The following is a 17,676-nucleotide window of genomic DNA, read 5'->3' as shown; positions in this document are numbered from 1 at the left end:
ACAGTACCAGTCAAAAATGGTACGTTGTATAATAATAGTGAAGACATCAACACTGTGTTTCTATTAGCTAGCTAGATTAATCTAAAAAACTAAAATCTTCAGCGTTAACCTTATCCTCTCTATCAAAAATTGAAGAGATTAAATCAGAACATCACTGAAAATAATATCATTATTATTATTTTGCTATAAATCCTTAGCCTTTTTTCCGAACCCGTAGAAGGCTCTCAAATCAAATCAAATTGTATTGGTCACATACTCATATTTAGCAGATGTTATTGTGGGTGTAGTGAAATGCTTGTGTTCCTAGCTCCTCGTTGTTCCCAACTGTGTTTGGACCAGTAATAATGTGTAGAGTGGCTCTATTTGCCTTTAGCATGTATTTGTTTTACCATTCTGAATGCCAAAATAATCCATATGTTGTTCTGAAATATGAACACAGAAACACTGGACATTTTGAACTCTAATTATGGTGACGATTTGACAAAATTACAGTCATGGTCTTGAATTGGACTCGCATTTTTCTGGTCTCGGTCTTGACTTCTTCCCGGACCTCTCATCCCCCACCCCGGTCTTGACTCGGTCTCGCCCCCTCTCCGGTATTGGTCTTGACTTGGACTAGATTGCCTCCGGTCTTTGTCTTGAATCCGTCTCGCTTTGGGTGGTCTCGAACAAAACACTGCCGTGCACCATAGAGGAAATATGGTGTCTTTAGTACAGATCCTGAGCTGTATAACATAATTCATCTTTAGTAGAAATGTTTTACAGTAGACTGTTGCCATGAGACATTCTGTATTTCAGAAATTCACATTCACCTATCATATTACATACTGTAGGAATTTTTGAATTGTGTTAGGGCTCTCATAAAACAATCTCTAGTCTTCAAACGTTTTCAAAATCACAGAAATCGATTGGCCAGTTATAGGGTAAATGGGAGGGGCTGAAAATGAAAGTAAGAACTGGAAACAGAGAAAAGATGCGCTCTACCCCTGTGGAAGCATCCGAAGCAGACAGAGCGATAGAGTGCTATTGTTGCCTACACATTTATCCGCTTCATAGGATATGTCGACAGGCAGCTATTTATCCTTTGCCTATGCATTTTTTGTTGTTTGCGATTACATTGTAGGGTTTAAACTATAACCCTTTATTTTAGCATGAGTCCACGAGAACGGATAACCCGCTTTAATCGGTGTTCTGCATATTCCCTGCTGAGTCTGTGTCTGTATTTGACAGTCGTTATCTGCTGTGTTGGGTCTGTTGTATCTGGTCACGTAGATGCTGCCGGTAAGTCTGTGCATTCATTACAACAGCTAATCAGTTAATGAATGGAGTTTTTCTGGATGGCTGATACATATTTCAAGATCATTTATTTTGAACTGTGCATAATGTTGGTTCATTCAGTCCATAGCTATGTGTATACTGGTGTTTCAAGGTTAATTTAGTCTTTCTTGGGCTATTGTGAATGTTTGAAAGAATCCATTTTCTTATTCATTCATAACATAAGCAAGTTTTCTATAAATTGCAGCCTAAATTATTTTAAAAGCATGTGCCGAAGTCAGTTTTAAATTCAGTAATCTAAAGAACTTCCTGTTGGCAACCTCATAATAAGCTGTAGACCATACTATGTGCCAAGCAAGTTTTCATCTATATTGTTCATAGCTTTCTATTTACCACCACAAACCAAGACTACCCCAGCTGTATAGAGCCCCACAGTAGAGGTGTCATAATACCCATAAAGCCTAGCAGTCAAACAGGGAAACGGTTCCAATCGTTTTTCCATCATTCCTTTTCCCCATAATGAATTTTAGAAACCATTAAAATAGGGTCTGTGTTTCGTGTAGGCTTACCCTGGAGTGACGTTTTTGCTAACCATATAAATCTCTCGGACAAGGTGATTTTTATCAATATATTCAAATCTATTTACTCTCAGATTAGAAAATGCTAATTAGCATCAAAGTAGACATCATGCAAGACTACAAATCCCTGCAAGCTCCTGCATGTCATCTCTAGCTGACACCTTTGCTAACAGGTGTTGTGTCAATTTAAAACTTGCTCAAGGCAGTTCACAAAATTGTCAATTTAAAGAAATGTTGTAAATTTTTTCATTGCTAAATTTAGATAACATTAGATAACTAATCCAGAGATATTTACCTTTGCCTCGATTCGGCAGATCATCATGGTATTTGTAATTCTTTGTGAAAGCCACATTAGCAGCTAATTAGCATTTCATTTTTGTGTGGTAAATACCAGCAAATATAATGACAAAAGTCACCTTGTCCTAGAGAGATTTACACAGTTATCAAAACCTCACGCCAGGGTAAGCCTACACAAAACACAGCACTTATTTCAAGTGTTTCTAAAAATGAACAGTGAAAAATTATTGGAACCATTTCCTTGTTTGACCGCTAGGTTTTATGGGTATGATGACTCATACTGTGATATTCTATAGGGCTATAATCAAACAAGAAAATGCTCAGCCAGAGGCGGCGCACCTAGTGGCCTGTGATTTTAATGAAATCTACGAGCATGTCACATATGCAACTAGAGATGAAATAACTCTAGATCACATTTACTACACACACAGAAAACACATACAAAGCTCTCCCTCACCCTCCATTAGGCAAATCTGACCATAATTATACCCTCCTGATTTGTGCTTACAAGCAAAACTTCGAGCAGGATGTACCATAGACACACTCAATATGGAAGTATATATATATAATATCTACATATTTCAAGCAGACCACCATAGTCCCTGTGCCAAGGTAACCTGTCTAAATGACTAGCACTCACATCTGTAGACATGAAATGCTTTGAAAGTTTCTTCATGGCTCACATCAACACCATCATCCCAGACACTCTGGACCCTCTCCAATTAACATACTGCCCCAACAGATCCACAGATGACACAATCTCTATTGCACTCCACACTGCCCTTTCCCACCTGGACATAAGGAACACCTATGTGAGAATGCTGTTCATTAACTACAGCTCAGCAGTCAACACCATAGTGCACTCCAAGCTCATCACTAAGCTACAGAGGGTAGTGCGAACATCAGTGGGGCCAAGCTCCCCACCATTCAGGACCTCTGTAGTAGGCGGTGTCAGAGGAAGGCCCTACAATTGGTCAAAGACTCCAGCCACCCAAGTCATAGGCTGTTCTCTCTGCTACTGCACGGCTAGCGGTACCGATGCACCAAGTCTGGAACCAACAGGACCCGGAACAGCTTCTAGCCCCAAGCTACAAGACTACTAAATAGTTAGTTAAATAGTTAAAACTGCATTATGTAACTTTTTGGGTGACCTGACCAAATTTACATATACATTTTAGTTATAGAACTGTCATTTGCATTGAAAGCAAGTCTAAGAAGCGGTTAATCTGTTCTATGTGCGCTATTTCTATGCTTCTCGTTTAATTTGTGTGTATTTTACTTCCGGTTTTGTACATTATTTTCAAACAGCTGAAAATACAATATTTTTGGTTTTTGAAAATAGATTTCACAGTGGTTTAGATGGTACAATGATTATCTGCACTTGTCTATACTATTGCTTGTTTTGTCACATAAACTAGTTCATATCTACCTCAGTTACCTCGTACCCCTGCACATCGACTTGGTACTGGTACCCATATAGCCAAGTTATCATTACTCATTGTGGATTCGTTATTACTTTTATTTTTACGTTTTACTTTTCTATTATTTCTCTATTGTCTTTCTCTCTGCACTGTTGGGAAGGGCCCGTAAGTAAGTATTTCACTGTTAGTCTATACCTGCTGTTTTACCAAGCATGTGACAGACATTTATTTGAGTTGATTTTACAATGACTACACAAGCTTGTTGTATTATATGTTATCAGGAGACATCATATTCAAACTTGTCTAAGAAAATGAAGTGCACTGGTTTAATTGAGAAATCAATCAACCAACAAATCTTTCAATAAACTGTTACCTTCTACTGTCCCCTTTGTTGACATGCTTGTAAATCCTTTGTGTAGAGGAGCAGAGACCGAGCCCTCAGGAGAACAGCCACAGGATAGAACACAGAGAGAGCTATGAGATTACCTATCCACACTGGTTGCAGCCTGCAAGACACAGGAGGTCCGTCCATGGAGAGAAGGTGAGATCCTATCTTATCACTGACATTCCCTACTAACTCAGAGAGACATGATTGTCCTCTGAAATAGCACAACACATTTCACATGTCACATGTTAGAGAGGTATCATGTTAGATATAATGCTAGAGAGATATAGAGTGCATTCTAAAAGTATTCAGACCCCTTGACTTTTTCCACATTTTGTTACGTTACAGCCTTATTCTAAAGTGGATTTTTTTAAATCCACCTTAATCTACACACAATACCCCATAATGAAAAAGCAAAACAGGTGGTAAATTCAGTTGATTGGACATGATTTGGAAAGGCGTCAACCTTTCTATATAAGGTCCCACAGTTGACAGTGCATGTCAGAGCAAAAACCAAACCGTGAGGTCAAAGGAATTGTCTGTAGCGCTCTGAGAAAGGATTGTGTAATATTAGATATAATGTTAGAGAGATATAATGCCAGAGAGATATAATGCCAGAGACATATAATGCCAGAGACATATAATGCCAGAGACATATAATGCTAGAGAGATATAATGCCAGAGACATATAATGCTAGAGAGATATAATGCCAGAGAGATATAATGCCAGAGAGATATAATGCTAGAGCGATATAATGCCAGAGAGATATGATGCTAGAGAGATATAATGCCAGAGAGATATGATGCTAGAGAGATACAATGCTGGAGTTATATGATGTTAGATATAATGTTAGAGAGATATAATGTTAGAGAGATATAGCATTAGAGAGATTTAATAATAGAGAGATATAATGCTTGAGTTATATGATGTTAGACATAATGTTAGAGAGATATAGCATTACAGAGATATCATGTTAGAGAGATACAATGCTGGAGTTATATGATGTTAGAAATAATGTTAGAGAGATATAATGTTAGAGAGATATAATGCCAGAGAGATATGATGCTAGAGAGATATAATGCTGGAGAGGTATAATGTCAGATATAATTTTAGAGAGATATAATGCTAGAGAGATATAATGCTAGAGAGATATAATGTTAGAGAGATATAACGTTAGAGAGATATAATGTTAGTGAGATATAATGTTCGAGAGATATAATGTTAGATATAATGTTCGAGAGATATAATGTATGAGATATATAGTGCTTGAGAGATATAATGTTAAATAGATATAACGTTAGAGCTATTTAATGTTAAAGAGAGATATAATGTTAAAGAGATATATTATTGGATATAATGTTAGAGGGATATAATGCTAGACATATAATGTTAAAGAGATATAATCTTAGAGATATATAATGCTAGAGATATAATGTTAGAGTGATATAATGCTATAGAGATATAATGTTAGAGTGATATACTGTTAGAGATAATGCTAGAGAGATATAATGTTGGAGAGATATACTGTTACAGTGATATAATGTTAGAGATAATGCTAGAGAGATATGTTAGAGAGATATAATGTTAGAGTGATATACTGTTAAAGAGATATAATGTTAGAGATAATGCTAGAGAGATATAATGTTAGAGATATAATGTTAGAGATAATGCTAGAGAGATATAATGTTAGAGTGATATACTGTTAAAGAGATAATGCTAGAGCTGATTCAAATCATCCAAGCTTTTTGATGAGTTGATCATTTGAATCAGCTGTATTGCTTGGGAGAAAACAAAATGTGCACCCCTTTGGGTCCCCCGGAACAGGATTGAGAACCAGTGTGCTAGAGAGAAATAATTTGGCATAAAATGTTAGATATAATGCTAGACACAACATTAGAGACATTTAATTTAGGAGAGATATAATGTTAGATGTAATGCTAGGGAGATGTAATTTTAGATATAATGTTCAATATAATGCTAGAAAGATATAATGCCAGAGATATCATTTCAGATATAATGTTACATATAATGCTAAAGAGATATAATGCTAAAGAGATATAATGCTAGAGAGATATAATGTTAGAAATATATATTGTTCGATATAATGCTAGAGATCTATAATTTTAGATATTATGTTAGAGAGATATACCATTATTTGTAAGTTTAGAGATATATAATGTTAGAGAGAATGTTATAGAGATATAATTTTAGATGTAATGTTAGAGAGAATGTTAGAGATATAATGTTAGATGTAATGTTAGAGAGATATCATTTTAGATGTAATGTTAGAGATAATGTTAGAGAGATCATGTTAGAGAGATATAATTTTAGATGTAATGTTAGAGAGATATACTGTTATTTATAAGGTTAGAGAGATATAGTGTTAGAGAGATATAATGTTTGAGAGATATGATGCTAGAGATATAATGTTAAAGAATACTGTTAGAGAGATATAATGCCAGAGATATGATGTTAGAGAGATATAATTTTAGAGATATAATGTTAGAGAGATAATGTTAGAGAGATATAATGTTAGAGAGATATAATGCTAGAGAGATATAATGTTAGATATAATGCTATGGAGATATAATGCTAGAGAGATATAATGCTAGAGAGATATAATGTTAGATAGAGATGATGCTAGAGAGATATAATGTTAGATATAATGCTATGGAGATATAATGCTAGAGAGATATAATGCTAGAGAGATATAATGTTAGATATAATGCTATGGAGATATAATGCTAGAGAGATATAATGCTAGAGAGATATAATGTTAGATAGAGATGATGCTAGAGATATATTATATTAGAGATGATGTTAGAGAGATATAATGTTAGATATAATGTTAGAGAGATGTAATGTTAGATAGAGATGATGCTAGAGAGATATAATGTTAGATATAATGCTAGAGAGATATACCATTATTTGTAAGTTTAGAGATATATAATTTTAGATGTAATGTTAGAGAGAATGTTAGAGAGATATCATTTTAGATGTAATGTTAGAGATAATGTTAGAGAGATAATGGTAGAGAGATATCATTTTAGGTGTAATGTTAGAGAGATATACAGTGCCTTGCGAAAGTATTCGGCCCCCTTGAACTTTGCGACCTTTTGCCACATTTCAGGCTTCAAACATAAAGATATAAAACTGTATTTTTTGTGAAGAATCAACAACAAGTGGGACACAATCATGAAGTGGAACGACATTTATTGGATATTTCAAACTTTTTTAACAAATAAAAAACTGAAAAATTGGGCGTGCAAAATTATTCAGCCCCCTTAAGTTAATATTTTGTAGCGCCACCTTTTGCTGCGATTACAGCTGTAAGTCGCTTGGGGTATGTCTCTATCAGTTTTGCACATCGAGAGACTGACATTTTTTCCCATTCCTCCTTGCAAAACAGCTCGAGCTCAGTGAGGTTGGATGGAGAGCATTTGTGAACAGCAGTTTTCAGTTCTTTCCACAGATTCTCGATTGGATTCAGGTCTGGACTTTGACTTGGCCATTCTAACACCTGGATATGTTTATTTTTGAACCATTCCATTGTAGATTTTGCTTTATGTTTTGGATCATTGTCTTGTTGGAAGACAAATCTCCGTCCTAGTCTCAGGTCTTTTGCAGACTCCATCAGGTTTTCTTCCACAATGGTCTTGTATTTGGCTCCATCCATCTTCCCGTCAATTTTAACCATCTTCCCTGTCCCTGCTGAAGAAAAGCAGGCCCAAACCATGATGCTGCCACCACCATGTTTGACAGTGGGCATGGTGTTTTCAGGGTGATGAGCTGTGTTGCTTTTACGCCAAACATAACGTTTTGCATAACATGCATTGTTTCATCTGACCAGAGCACCTTCTTCCACATGTTTGGTGTGTCTCCCAGGTGGCTTGTGGCAAGCTTTAAACGACACTTTTTATGGATATCTTTAAGAAATGGCTTTCTTCTTGCCACTCTTCCATAAAGGCCAGATTTGTGCAATATACGACTGATTGTTGTCCTATGGACAGAGTCTCCCACCTCAGCTGTAGATCTCTGCAGTTCATCCAGAGTGATCATGGGCCTCTTGGCTGCATCTCTGATCAGTCTTCTCCTTGTATGAGCTGAAAGTTTAGAGGGACGGCCAGGTCTTGGTAGATTTGCAGTGGTCTGATACTCCTTCCATTTCAATATTATCGCTTGCACAGTGCTCCTTGGGATGTTTAAAGCTTGGGAAATCTTTTTGTATCCAAATCCGGCTTTAAACTTCTTCACAACAGTATCTCGGACCTGCCTGGTGTGTTCCTTGTTCTTCATGATGCTCTCTGCGCTTTTGACGGACCTCTGAGACTATCACAGTGCAGGTGCATTTATACGGAGACTTGATTGCACACAGGTGGATTGTATTTATCATCATTAGTCATTTAGGTCAACATTGGATCATTCAGAGATCGTCACTGAACTTCTGGAGAGAGTTTGCTGCACTGAAAGTAAAGGGGCTGAATAATTTTGCACGCCCAATTTTTCAGTTTTTGATTTGTTAAAAAAGTTTGAAATATCCAATAAATGTCGTTCCACTTCATGATTGTGTCCCACTTGTTGTTGATTCTTCACAAAAAAATACAGTTTTATATCTTTATGTTTGAAGCCTGAAATGTGGCAAAAGGTCGCAAAGTTCAAGGGGGCCGAATACTTTCGCAAGGCACTGTAATTTTAGATGTAATGTTAGAGAGATATACTGTTATTTATAAGGTTAGAGAGATATAGTGTTAGAGAGATATAATGTTTGAGAGATATGATGCTAGAGATATGATGTTAGAGAGATATAATGCCAGAGATATGATGTTAGAGAGATATAATTTTAGAGATATAATGCTATAGACATATAATGTTAGAGAGATATAACGTTAGAGAAATATAATGTTAGAGAGATATAACGTTAGAGATATATAATGTTAGAGAGATATAACGTTAGAGAGATATAACGTTAGAGATATAATGCTAGAGAGATATAATGTTAGATAGAGATGATGCTAGAGAGATATAATGTTAGATATAATGCTAGAGAGATATTATTCTATTTCTCTGCTTTTCTACCCAGCAGCACCCGTCTGAGGCAGAGGTCCTCATCACAGCTGAGGGAGAGGAGATGACACTCCGTCTGCACAGGAATGAGTAAGAACCTTACTGTACCATATCATAAAATACTGTTGTCGTGTCTTTGGCTATGCCGGATTAAGTGATATGACATGCTATTCAATAAAATAATTTCTCCGTAATTAATATTACCTGATTGAGCTAATCATGTAAGTGTAATTAACTAGAGAGTCGAGGCACCACAAAATAATATTTATAGAGCTGTTATCTTCCGAATAAATTCTTAAAGACCTAGTAATATTTTACACCAATAGCAGTCAATATTAATCGTCATCTTAATTCAGTCTCATCTGAAAGTTGTAAATTCTTGGTTATCTGCACGAACCCTGGCTAACAAGTTGAATCAGCAATACAAAATTGGGTTTAATTATTTATTTACTAAATACCTAACTAATCACACAGACTTACACACACACATAATTAAATCATAACTTGATTACAAATTACATCATAAAGGAAAACGTCCCTAGCAGGTGGAACAGATATGACAGCTGGTTACACAAAAGAAAAGGGGCTGGGTTTGAGTGGAAGAGCGGGAAGACTGAGGGACAAAAGGGCGAAGCTGTGCTATCGTAAATACAATATCTTATGCATTCTAAATTACCGCCCATTTGGAAAAGGAAAATGCAATAAATATTTACTCTGAGCTGCGCTTCAGTAGGTTGGTGGTAGATGGAAGGCCGTGTTGCCAAACTGAGTCCTTTGTCCTTTGAAGAATGTCTCTGGTGGTCAATTGGGTCATTGTAGTAACGTCGTTGTGTGATAGACGGGATATTCTGTCTGCTCCTTCCTAACCCTCGTTTGCAGCGGCTGTTGCTAACTCAACGGCTAGGAGGTATCACTTCTGTATTGAATAAGAGTTCAGAGTTCATACCATTCGCAACCAAAGCTCACGCTGATATTGGCTTCATTCTATAGTTATTATCTGAACCATTCTGACATCGGACCGTCGTCCACACATCCTCGGAACAGGAGGTTACGTTGTCGTCAAGGCTTTATATAGGAAGGGAGAGGAGGGTGTGTTTGAAAAGTTTTATAGCCCATGTCCCTTCACAGGGGCGGGCTACTGATTGAGCAGAGCCCTAACCTTATAAAAACCCAATTCTCACATTTTAGAAGCTAAAATCATATTTCATCCCATCACGAATAATTTCATATTCAAACATTTAAATTGAACATCAATTCCATGTGAATCCGATAACTCTGATGTGTAGACTTTCCACTGTAGAGTTTATCATCTTATCATTGATGAGAATGTCTCAGATGACAACCGAACTGACATCATATTCATTAAGTACCACCACATATGTTCAATTAGTCGGATTACCAGAATATAGTTCATTACCTTCTGATGTTCCCAGAATCTCTATGTAACATCAGTAGGGTAGAGAGAGGAAAAAGGGGGAAAGAGGTATTTATGACTGTCATAAACCTACCCCCAGGCCAACGTCATGACACTGTACTATACCATACCTTACTGTATTATTCCATAACATACTGTACTATACCATAACATACTGCAATATACCATACCTTACTGTACTGTTCCATAGCGTACTGTACCATACCATACATTACTGTATTTTTTCATAACATACTGTACTATACCATAAAATACTGTACTATACCATAACATGCTGTACTATACCATAACATGCTGTACTATACCATAACATGATGTACTATACCATAACATGCTGTACTATACCATAACATGCTGTACTATACCATAACATGATTTACTATACCATAACATGATTTACTATACCATAACATGATGTACTATACCATAACATGCTGTACTATACCATAACATGATGTACTATACCATAACATGATTTACTCTACCATAACATGATGTACTATACCATAACATGATGTACTATACCATAACATGCTGTACTATACCATAACATGATGTACTATACCATAACATGATTTACTATACCATAACATGCTGTACTATACCATAACATGATTTACTATACCATAACATGATTTACTATACCATAACATACTGCAATATACCATACCTTACTGTACTGTTCCATAGCATACTGTACCATACCATACATTACTGTATTTTTTCATAACATACTGTACTATACCATAAAATACTGTACTATACCATAACATGCTGTACTATACCATAACATGCTGTACTATACCATAACATGCTGTACTATACCATAACATGCTGTACTATACCATAACATGATTTACTATACCATAACATGATGTACTATACCATAACATGATGTACTATACCATAACATGATTTACTATACCATAACATGCTGTACTATACCATAACATGCTGTACTATACCATAACATGCTGTACTATACCATAACACGCTGTACTATACTATAACATGCTGTACTATACCATAACATGCTGTACTATACCATAACATGCTGTACTATACCATAACATGCTGTACTATACCATAACATGCTGTACTATACCATAACATGCTGTACTATACCATAACATGCTGTACTATACCATAACATGCTGTACTATACCATAACATGATGTAATATACCATAACATGATGTACTATACCATAACATACTGTACTATACCATAACAGGATGTACTATACCATAGCATGCTGTACTATACCATAACATACTGTACTATACCATAACATGCTGTACTATACCATAACATGCTGTTATTATACCATAACATGCTGTACTATAATATGATGTACTATACCATAACATGATGTACTATACCATAACAGGATGTACTATACCATAACATACTGTACTATGCCATAACATGATATACTATACCATAACATGCTGTACTATGCCATAACATGATTTACTATACCATAACATTATATACTATACCATAACATTATATACTATACCATAACATTATTTACTATACCATAACATTATATACTATACCATAACATGATGTACTATACCATAGCATACTGTACTATACTATAACATGCTGTACTATACCATAAAATACTGTATTATACCATAACATGATGTACTATACCATAAAATACTGTACTATACCATAACATGATGTACTATACCATAAAATACTGTACTATACCATAACATGCTGTACTATACCATAACATGCTGTACTATACCATAACATACTGTATTATTCCATAACATGATATACTATACCATAAAATACTGTATTATACCATAACATGATGTACTATACCATAAAATACTGTACTATACCATAACATAGTGTATTATACCATAAAATACTGTACTATACCATAACATACTGTATTATTCCATAACATACTGTACAATACCATAACACTGTACTATACTATACCACACACACACACACACACACACACACACACACACACACACACACAGAGAGAGAGAGAGAAAGGGAGTCTCAGACCTCATCCTTCAGGCTATCCCATATGTTTGAGTTTAGTTAGACAGATGTCAAAGTGAACATATGTTTTACATAGGGATGGAGGGAGGGAGAGGGGGATGGAGTAGAGAAAGATAGAAGGATGTCACCTGAGGGGAAACAGGAAGTGACTATCTTCTCCATCTGTTGAAAGTAGTGATGGGCAGATGAATACTGGTGATTAGAGGAAAAGAAAATGACTTGGAGGAAGGATGTTTTTCTGTCAACATTGATGCTGTAATGGCTAACGACACATTGACCCGTGTCACAGTCTCTCAGATCATCTGGCTAACAACACAATGACTTAGTCCCTATGGCCACAATACAGAGGGAGGGATTACATTAACTTCCAGGGAACAGCGGACTTCCACCTTTAGGATAGGAATGTCACGCATGGAATGGATTTCTATCAACAAACTTAATGGAAAGACAACCCGTTCTGACAGTGGACAACATCAGTTAAACATGAGGGGTGGGGAGTAGGATTAAACCTGTTGAATAAAGTTATGGTGGTGACCGGTGACACACACACACACACACACACACACACACACACACACACACACACACACACACACAGAGAGAGAGAGAGAAAGAGTGTGACTCCGCTGTGTCTGGCTGACTCTCCCCTCAGGGAGAAGGCCCCAGCAGGTGGTCACATTACAGCTGGGGGAGTGATTAACATCAGGGTGTGTGTGTGTGTGTGTTTGTGTGTGTGTGTGTCATTAGCAGACATTCTTTGAAATGAGATAAGAGAGGTACTATTTTACTGAGGTTGTGCTTTAGTAATCTGACTGCTCACCATCCTCAGAGGAACCTTTACTAATCTGACTGCTCAACATCCTCAGAGGACCCAAGAAAAGAAAACCTTCTCCCAGCCCAAGCCCCAGTCCCAACCCACTATTGTACCCCTACGTCAACCCCTACCCCAGTCCTCTACCCCTCTACCCCAGCCCTCTACAGCAGTCCTCTACCCAAAGATCTCTTTACCCCAGTCCTCTACCCAAAGATCTCTTTACCCCAGTCCTCTACCCAAAGATCTCTTTACCCCAGTCCTTTTTACCCCAGTCCTCTACCCCAGTCCTCTTCCCAAATATCTCTTTACCCCAGTCCTTTACCCCAGTCCTATACCCAGTACTTTTTACCCTAGTCCTCTTTACCCCAGTCCTTTTTACCCCAGTGCTCTTTACCCCAGTCCTCTACCCAAAGATCTCTTTACCCCAGTCCTTTTTACCCCAGTCCTCTTTACCCCAGTCCTCTACCCAAAGATCTCTTTACCCCAGTCCTTTTTACCCCAGTCCTTTTTACCCCAGTCCTCTTTACCCCAGTCCTCTACCCAAAGATCTCTTTACCCCAGTCCTTTTTACCCCAGTGCTCTTTACCCCAGTCCTCTACCCAAAGATCTCTTTACCCCAGTGCTCTTTACCCCAGTCCTCTTTAACCCAGTCCTGTTTAACCCAGTGCTCTTTACCCCAGTCCTCTACCCAAAGATCTCTTTACTCCAGTCCTTTTTACCCCAGTCCTCTTTACCCCAGTCCTCTACCCAAAGATCTCTTTACCCCAGTCCTTTTTACCCCAGTCCTTTTTACCCCAGTCCTCTTTACCCCAGTCCTCTACCCAAAGATCTCTTTACCCCAGTCCTTTTTACCCCAGTGCTCTTTACCCCAGTCCTCTACCCAAAGATCTCTTTACCCCAGTGCTCTTTACCCCAGTCCTCTTTAACCCAGTCCTGTTTAACCCAGTCCTCTTTACCCCAGTCCTCTTTACCCCAGTCCTCTTTAACCCAGTCCTGTTTAACCCAGTCCTTTACCCCAGTCCTCTACCCCAGTACTCTTTACCCCAGTCCTCTTTAACCCAGTCCTCTTGAACCCAGTCCTTTACCCCAGTCCTCTTTAACCCGGTCCTTAACACCAGTCCTCTACCCCAGTCCTTTTTACCCCAGTCCTTTACCCCAGTCCTCTACCCAAAGATCTCTTTACCCCAGTCCTCTTTACCCCAGTCCTCTACCCCAGTCCTCCACCCAAAGATCTCTGTACCCCAGTCCTTTACCCCAGTCCTCTTTACCCCGGTACTTTACCCCAGTCCTCTACCCAAAGATCTTTTTACCCCAGTCCTCTACCTAAAGATCTTTTTACCCCAGTCCTCTTCTACCCCAGTCCTTTAACCCAGTCCTCTTTACCCCAGTCCTCTACCCCAGTCCTGTTTACCCCAGTCCTGTTTACCCCAGTCCTGTTTAACCCAGTCCTCTTTAACCCAGTCCTGTTTAACCCAGTCCTCTTTACCCCAGTCCTCTTTACCTCAGTCCTTTACCCCAGTCCTTTACCCCAGTCCTTTACCCCAGTCCTCTTTAACCTGGTCCTTTACACCAGTCCTCTACCCCAGTCCTCTTTACCCCAGTCCACTACCCAGCCCTCTACACCAGTCCTCCTTGCCTCAGCTCTCTATTTCCTTGAACTCGCCTCTCCTACAGTCCTCTACACCAGCCCTCTACTCCAGTCCTGTACACCAGTCCTCCTTGACTCAGCTCTCTCTTTCCTTGTCCCTGAACTCTCCTCTCCTACAGTCCTCTACTGTACTCCAGCCTCATCCCCCTGCTCCAGTCCTAGACCTCACCAGCCTTATCCCCCTGCTCCAGTCCTATACCTCACCAGCCTTATCCCCCTGCTCCAGTCCTAGACCTCACCAGCCTTATCCCCCTGCTTCAGTCCTAAACCTCACCAGCCTTATCCCCCTGCTCCAGTCCTATACCTCACCAGCCTTATCCCCCTGCTCCAGTCCCATACCTCACCAGCCTTATCCCCCTGCTCCAGTCCTATACCTCACCAACCTTATCCCCATGCTCCAGTCCTAAACCTCACCAGCCTCATCCCCCTGCTCCAGTCCTAAACCTCACCAGCCTTATCCCCTGCTCCAGTCCTATACCTCACCAGCCTTATCCCCTGCTCCAGTCCTATACCTCACCAGCCCTATCCCCTGCTTCAGTCCTATACCTCACCAGCCTTATCCCCTGCTTCAGTCCTATATCTCACCAGCCCTATCCCCTGCTTCAGTCCTATACCTCACCAGCCTTAACCCCTGCTCCAGTCCTATACCTCACCAGCCTTATCCCCTGCTTCAGTCCTATACCTCACCAGCCTCCAGTCCTAAACCTCACCAGCCCTATCCCCTGCTCCAGTCCTATACCTCACCAGCCCTATCCCCTGCTTCAGTCCTATACCTCACCAGCCTTAACCCCTGCTCCAGTCCTATACTTCACCAGCCCTATCCCCTGCTCCAGTCATATACCTCACCAGCCCTATCCCCTGCTCCAGTCCTATACCTCACCAGCCTTATCCCCTGCTCCAGTCCTAGACCTCACCTGCCTCCAGTCCTAGACCTCACCAGCCTCCAGTCCTTGACCTCACCAGCTTCCAGTCAATGGATGTTTATCATCAGGTTGAGGGAATAAAGGAGATTAAGTTTTCTCTCCTTCTTTCTACCTTGATCATTATTTCCTTTCATCTCCTTTCCTGTTGTCCAGCTGTCCTTCTCTCTCTCTTCCCCTCCCACTCTCATTCTCTCTCTATCACCTTATGTCTCCTCCCTCTCTCCTTCTCTATTTCAGTCTGTCTCCTTTGCTCTTGTCTTTGAATCACTTAATAATAAACCTGCTGTGAATTTGCGTGTGTGTGTGTGTGTGTGTGTGTGTGTGTGTGTGTGTGTGTGTGTGTGTGTGTGTGTGTGTGTGTGTGTGTGTGTGTGTGTGTGTGTGTGTGTGTGTGTGTGTGTGTGTGTGTGTGTGAGAGTGAGAGTGTTGCAGGGCTTTTAGTCTAATGAAAGGCTGTGTTGGGGCCAGAGGGGGACGGTGATTTGGTTAAGAGTCAGGCGGGGCTGTGCTGCTGACTCAGAGAGAGAAGCAGAGAGAGAGAAACGGAAAGATGGAGAGGGAGAAGGAGCGAAGATGGAAGGACAAGAGAAGGGTAGAGGTCAGGAAAGATGGGGGGAGTTAAGAAATGAGAGGAGACATTTGGTCGGTCGCGGTGGGAGGGTTATGTGGTTTTCAAATCTGTTTATTGTCCTGTTCCCCCCTGCACCTCACCTCCCTCCCTACTCAATTCTCAAAGTACATTAACCCTCTGCCTTGACAATAGAACTCTTCTGTCCACCCATTTCCTCTGTCCACCCCTCTCCTCTGTCCACCCCTCTCCTTTCCTCTATCCACCCATTTCCCCTGTCCAACCCTCTCCTCTGTCCACCCCTCTCCTCTGTCCAACCCTCTCCTCTGTCCACCCCTCTCCTCTGTCCACCCCTCTCCTCTGTCCACCCCTCTCCTCTGTCCAGCCCTCTCCTTTCCTCTGTCCACCCATTTCCTCTGTCCACCCATTTCCTCTGTCCACCCCTCTCCTCTGTCCAACCCTCTCCTCTGTCCACCCCTCTCCTCTGTCCACCCCTCTCCTCTGTCCAGCCCTCTCCTTTCCTCTGTCCACCCATTTCCTCTGTCCACCCATTTCCTCTGTCCACCCCTCTCCTCTGTCCACCCCTCTCCTCTGTCCACCCCTCTCCTTTCCTCTGTCCACCCATTTCCTCTGTCCAACCCTCTCCTCTGTCCACCCCTCTCCTCTGTCCACCCCTCTCGTCTGTCCAGCCCTCTCCTTTCCTCTGTCCACCCCTCTCCTTTGTCCAGCCCTCTCCTCTGTCCACCCCTCTCCTCTGTCCACTCCTCTTCTCTCTCCACTCCTCTTCTCTGTCCACCACTCTTCTCTTTCCACTCCTCTTCTCTGTCCACCACTCTCCTCTGTCCACCACTCTCCTCTGTCCACCACTCTCCTCTGTCCACCACTCTCCTCTGTCCACCACTCTTCTCTGTTCACCACTCTTCTCTGTCCACCACTCTCCTCTGTCCACCACTCTCCTCTGTCCACCCCTCTCCTTTCCTCTGTCCACCCATTTCCTCTGTCCAACCCTCTCCTCTGTCCACCCCTCTCCTCTGTCCACCCCTCTCGTCTGTCCAGCCCTCTCCTTTCCTCTGTCCACCCCTCTCCTTTGTCCAGCCCTCTCCTCTGTCCACCCCTCTCCTCTGTCCACTCCTCTTCTCTCTCCACTCCTCTTCTCTGTCCACCACTCTTCTCTTTCCACTCCTCTTCTCTGTCCACCACTCTCCTCTGTCCACCACTCTCCTCTGTCCAC

At 40.4% G+C, this 17,676-nt stretch overlaps 1 protein-coding gene across 2 annotated transcripts in view; it reads left to right on the top strand.

The window, feature by feature from the left end:
* The first annotated feature begins 962 nt into the window (after positions 1-962).
* adam19b (ADAM metallopeptidase domain 19b) overlaps positions 963-17,676 on the top strand; it is a 47,608-nt gene continuing 30,894 nt past the window's right edge. Inside the window, exons 1-3 of one of the 2 annotated variants that reach the window (XM_036970142.1) lie at positions 963-1,281; positions 3,991-4,112; positions 9,041-9,111. In XM_036970142.1, the coding sequence (XP_036826037.1) occupies positions 1,152-1,281; positions 3,991-4,112; positions 9,041-9,111 (323 nt within the window). In that variant the 5' untranslated portion in view covers positions 963-1,151. Of the gene's footprint in view, positions 1,282-3,990; positions 4,113-9,037; positions 9,112-17,676 lie in introns of both variants that reach the window. The other variant, XM_036970141.1, reaches the window with a different exon arrangement.

Source organism: Oncorhynchus mykiss, chromosome 31 (genome assembly GCF_013265735.2).
Source record: "Oncorhynchus mykiss isolate Arlee chromosome 31, USDA_OmykA_1.1, whole genome shotgun sequence".
Taxonomy (NCBI): domain Eukaryota; kingdom Metazoa; phylum Chordata; class Actinopteri; order Salmoniformes; family Salmonidae; genus Oncorhynchus; species Oncorhynchus mykiss.
This window is presented reverse-complemented; position numbering and strand designations above follow the sequence as displayed.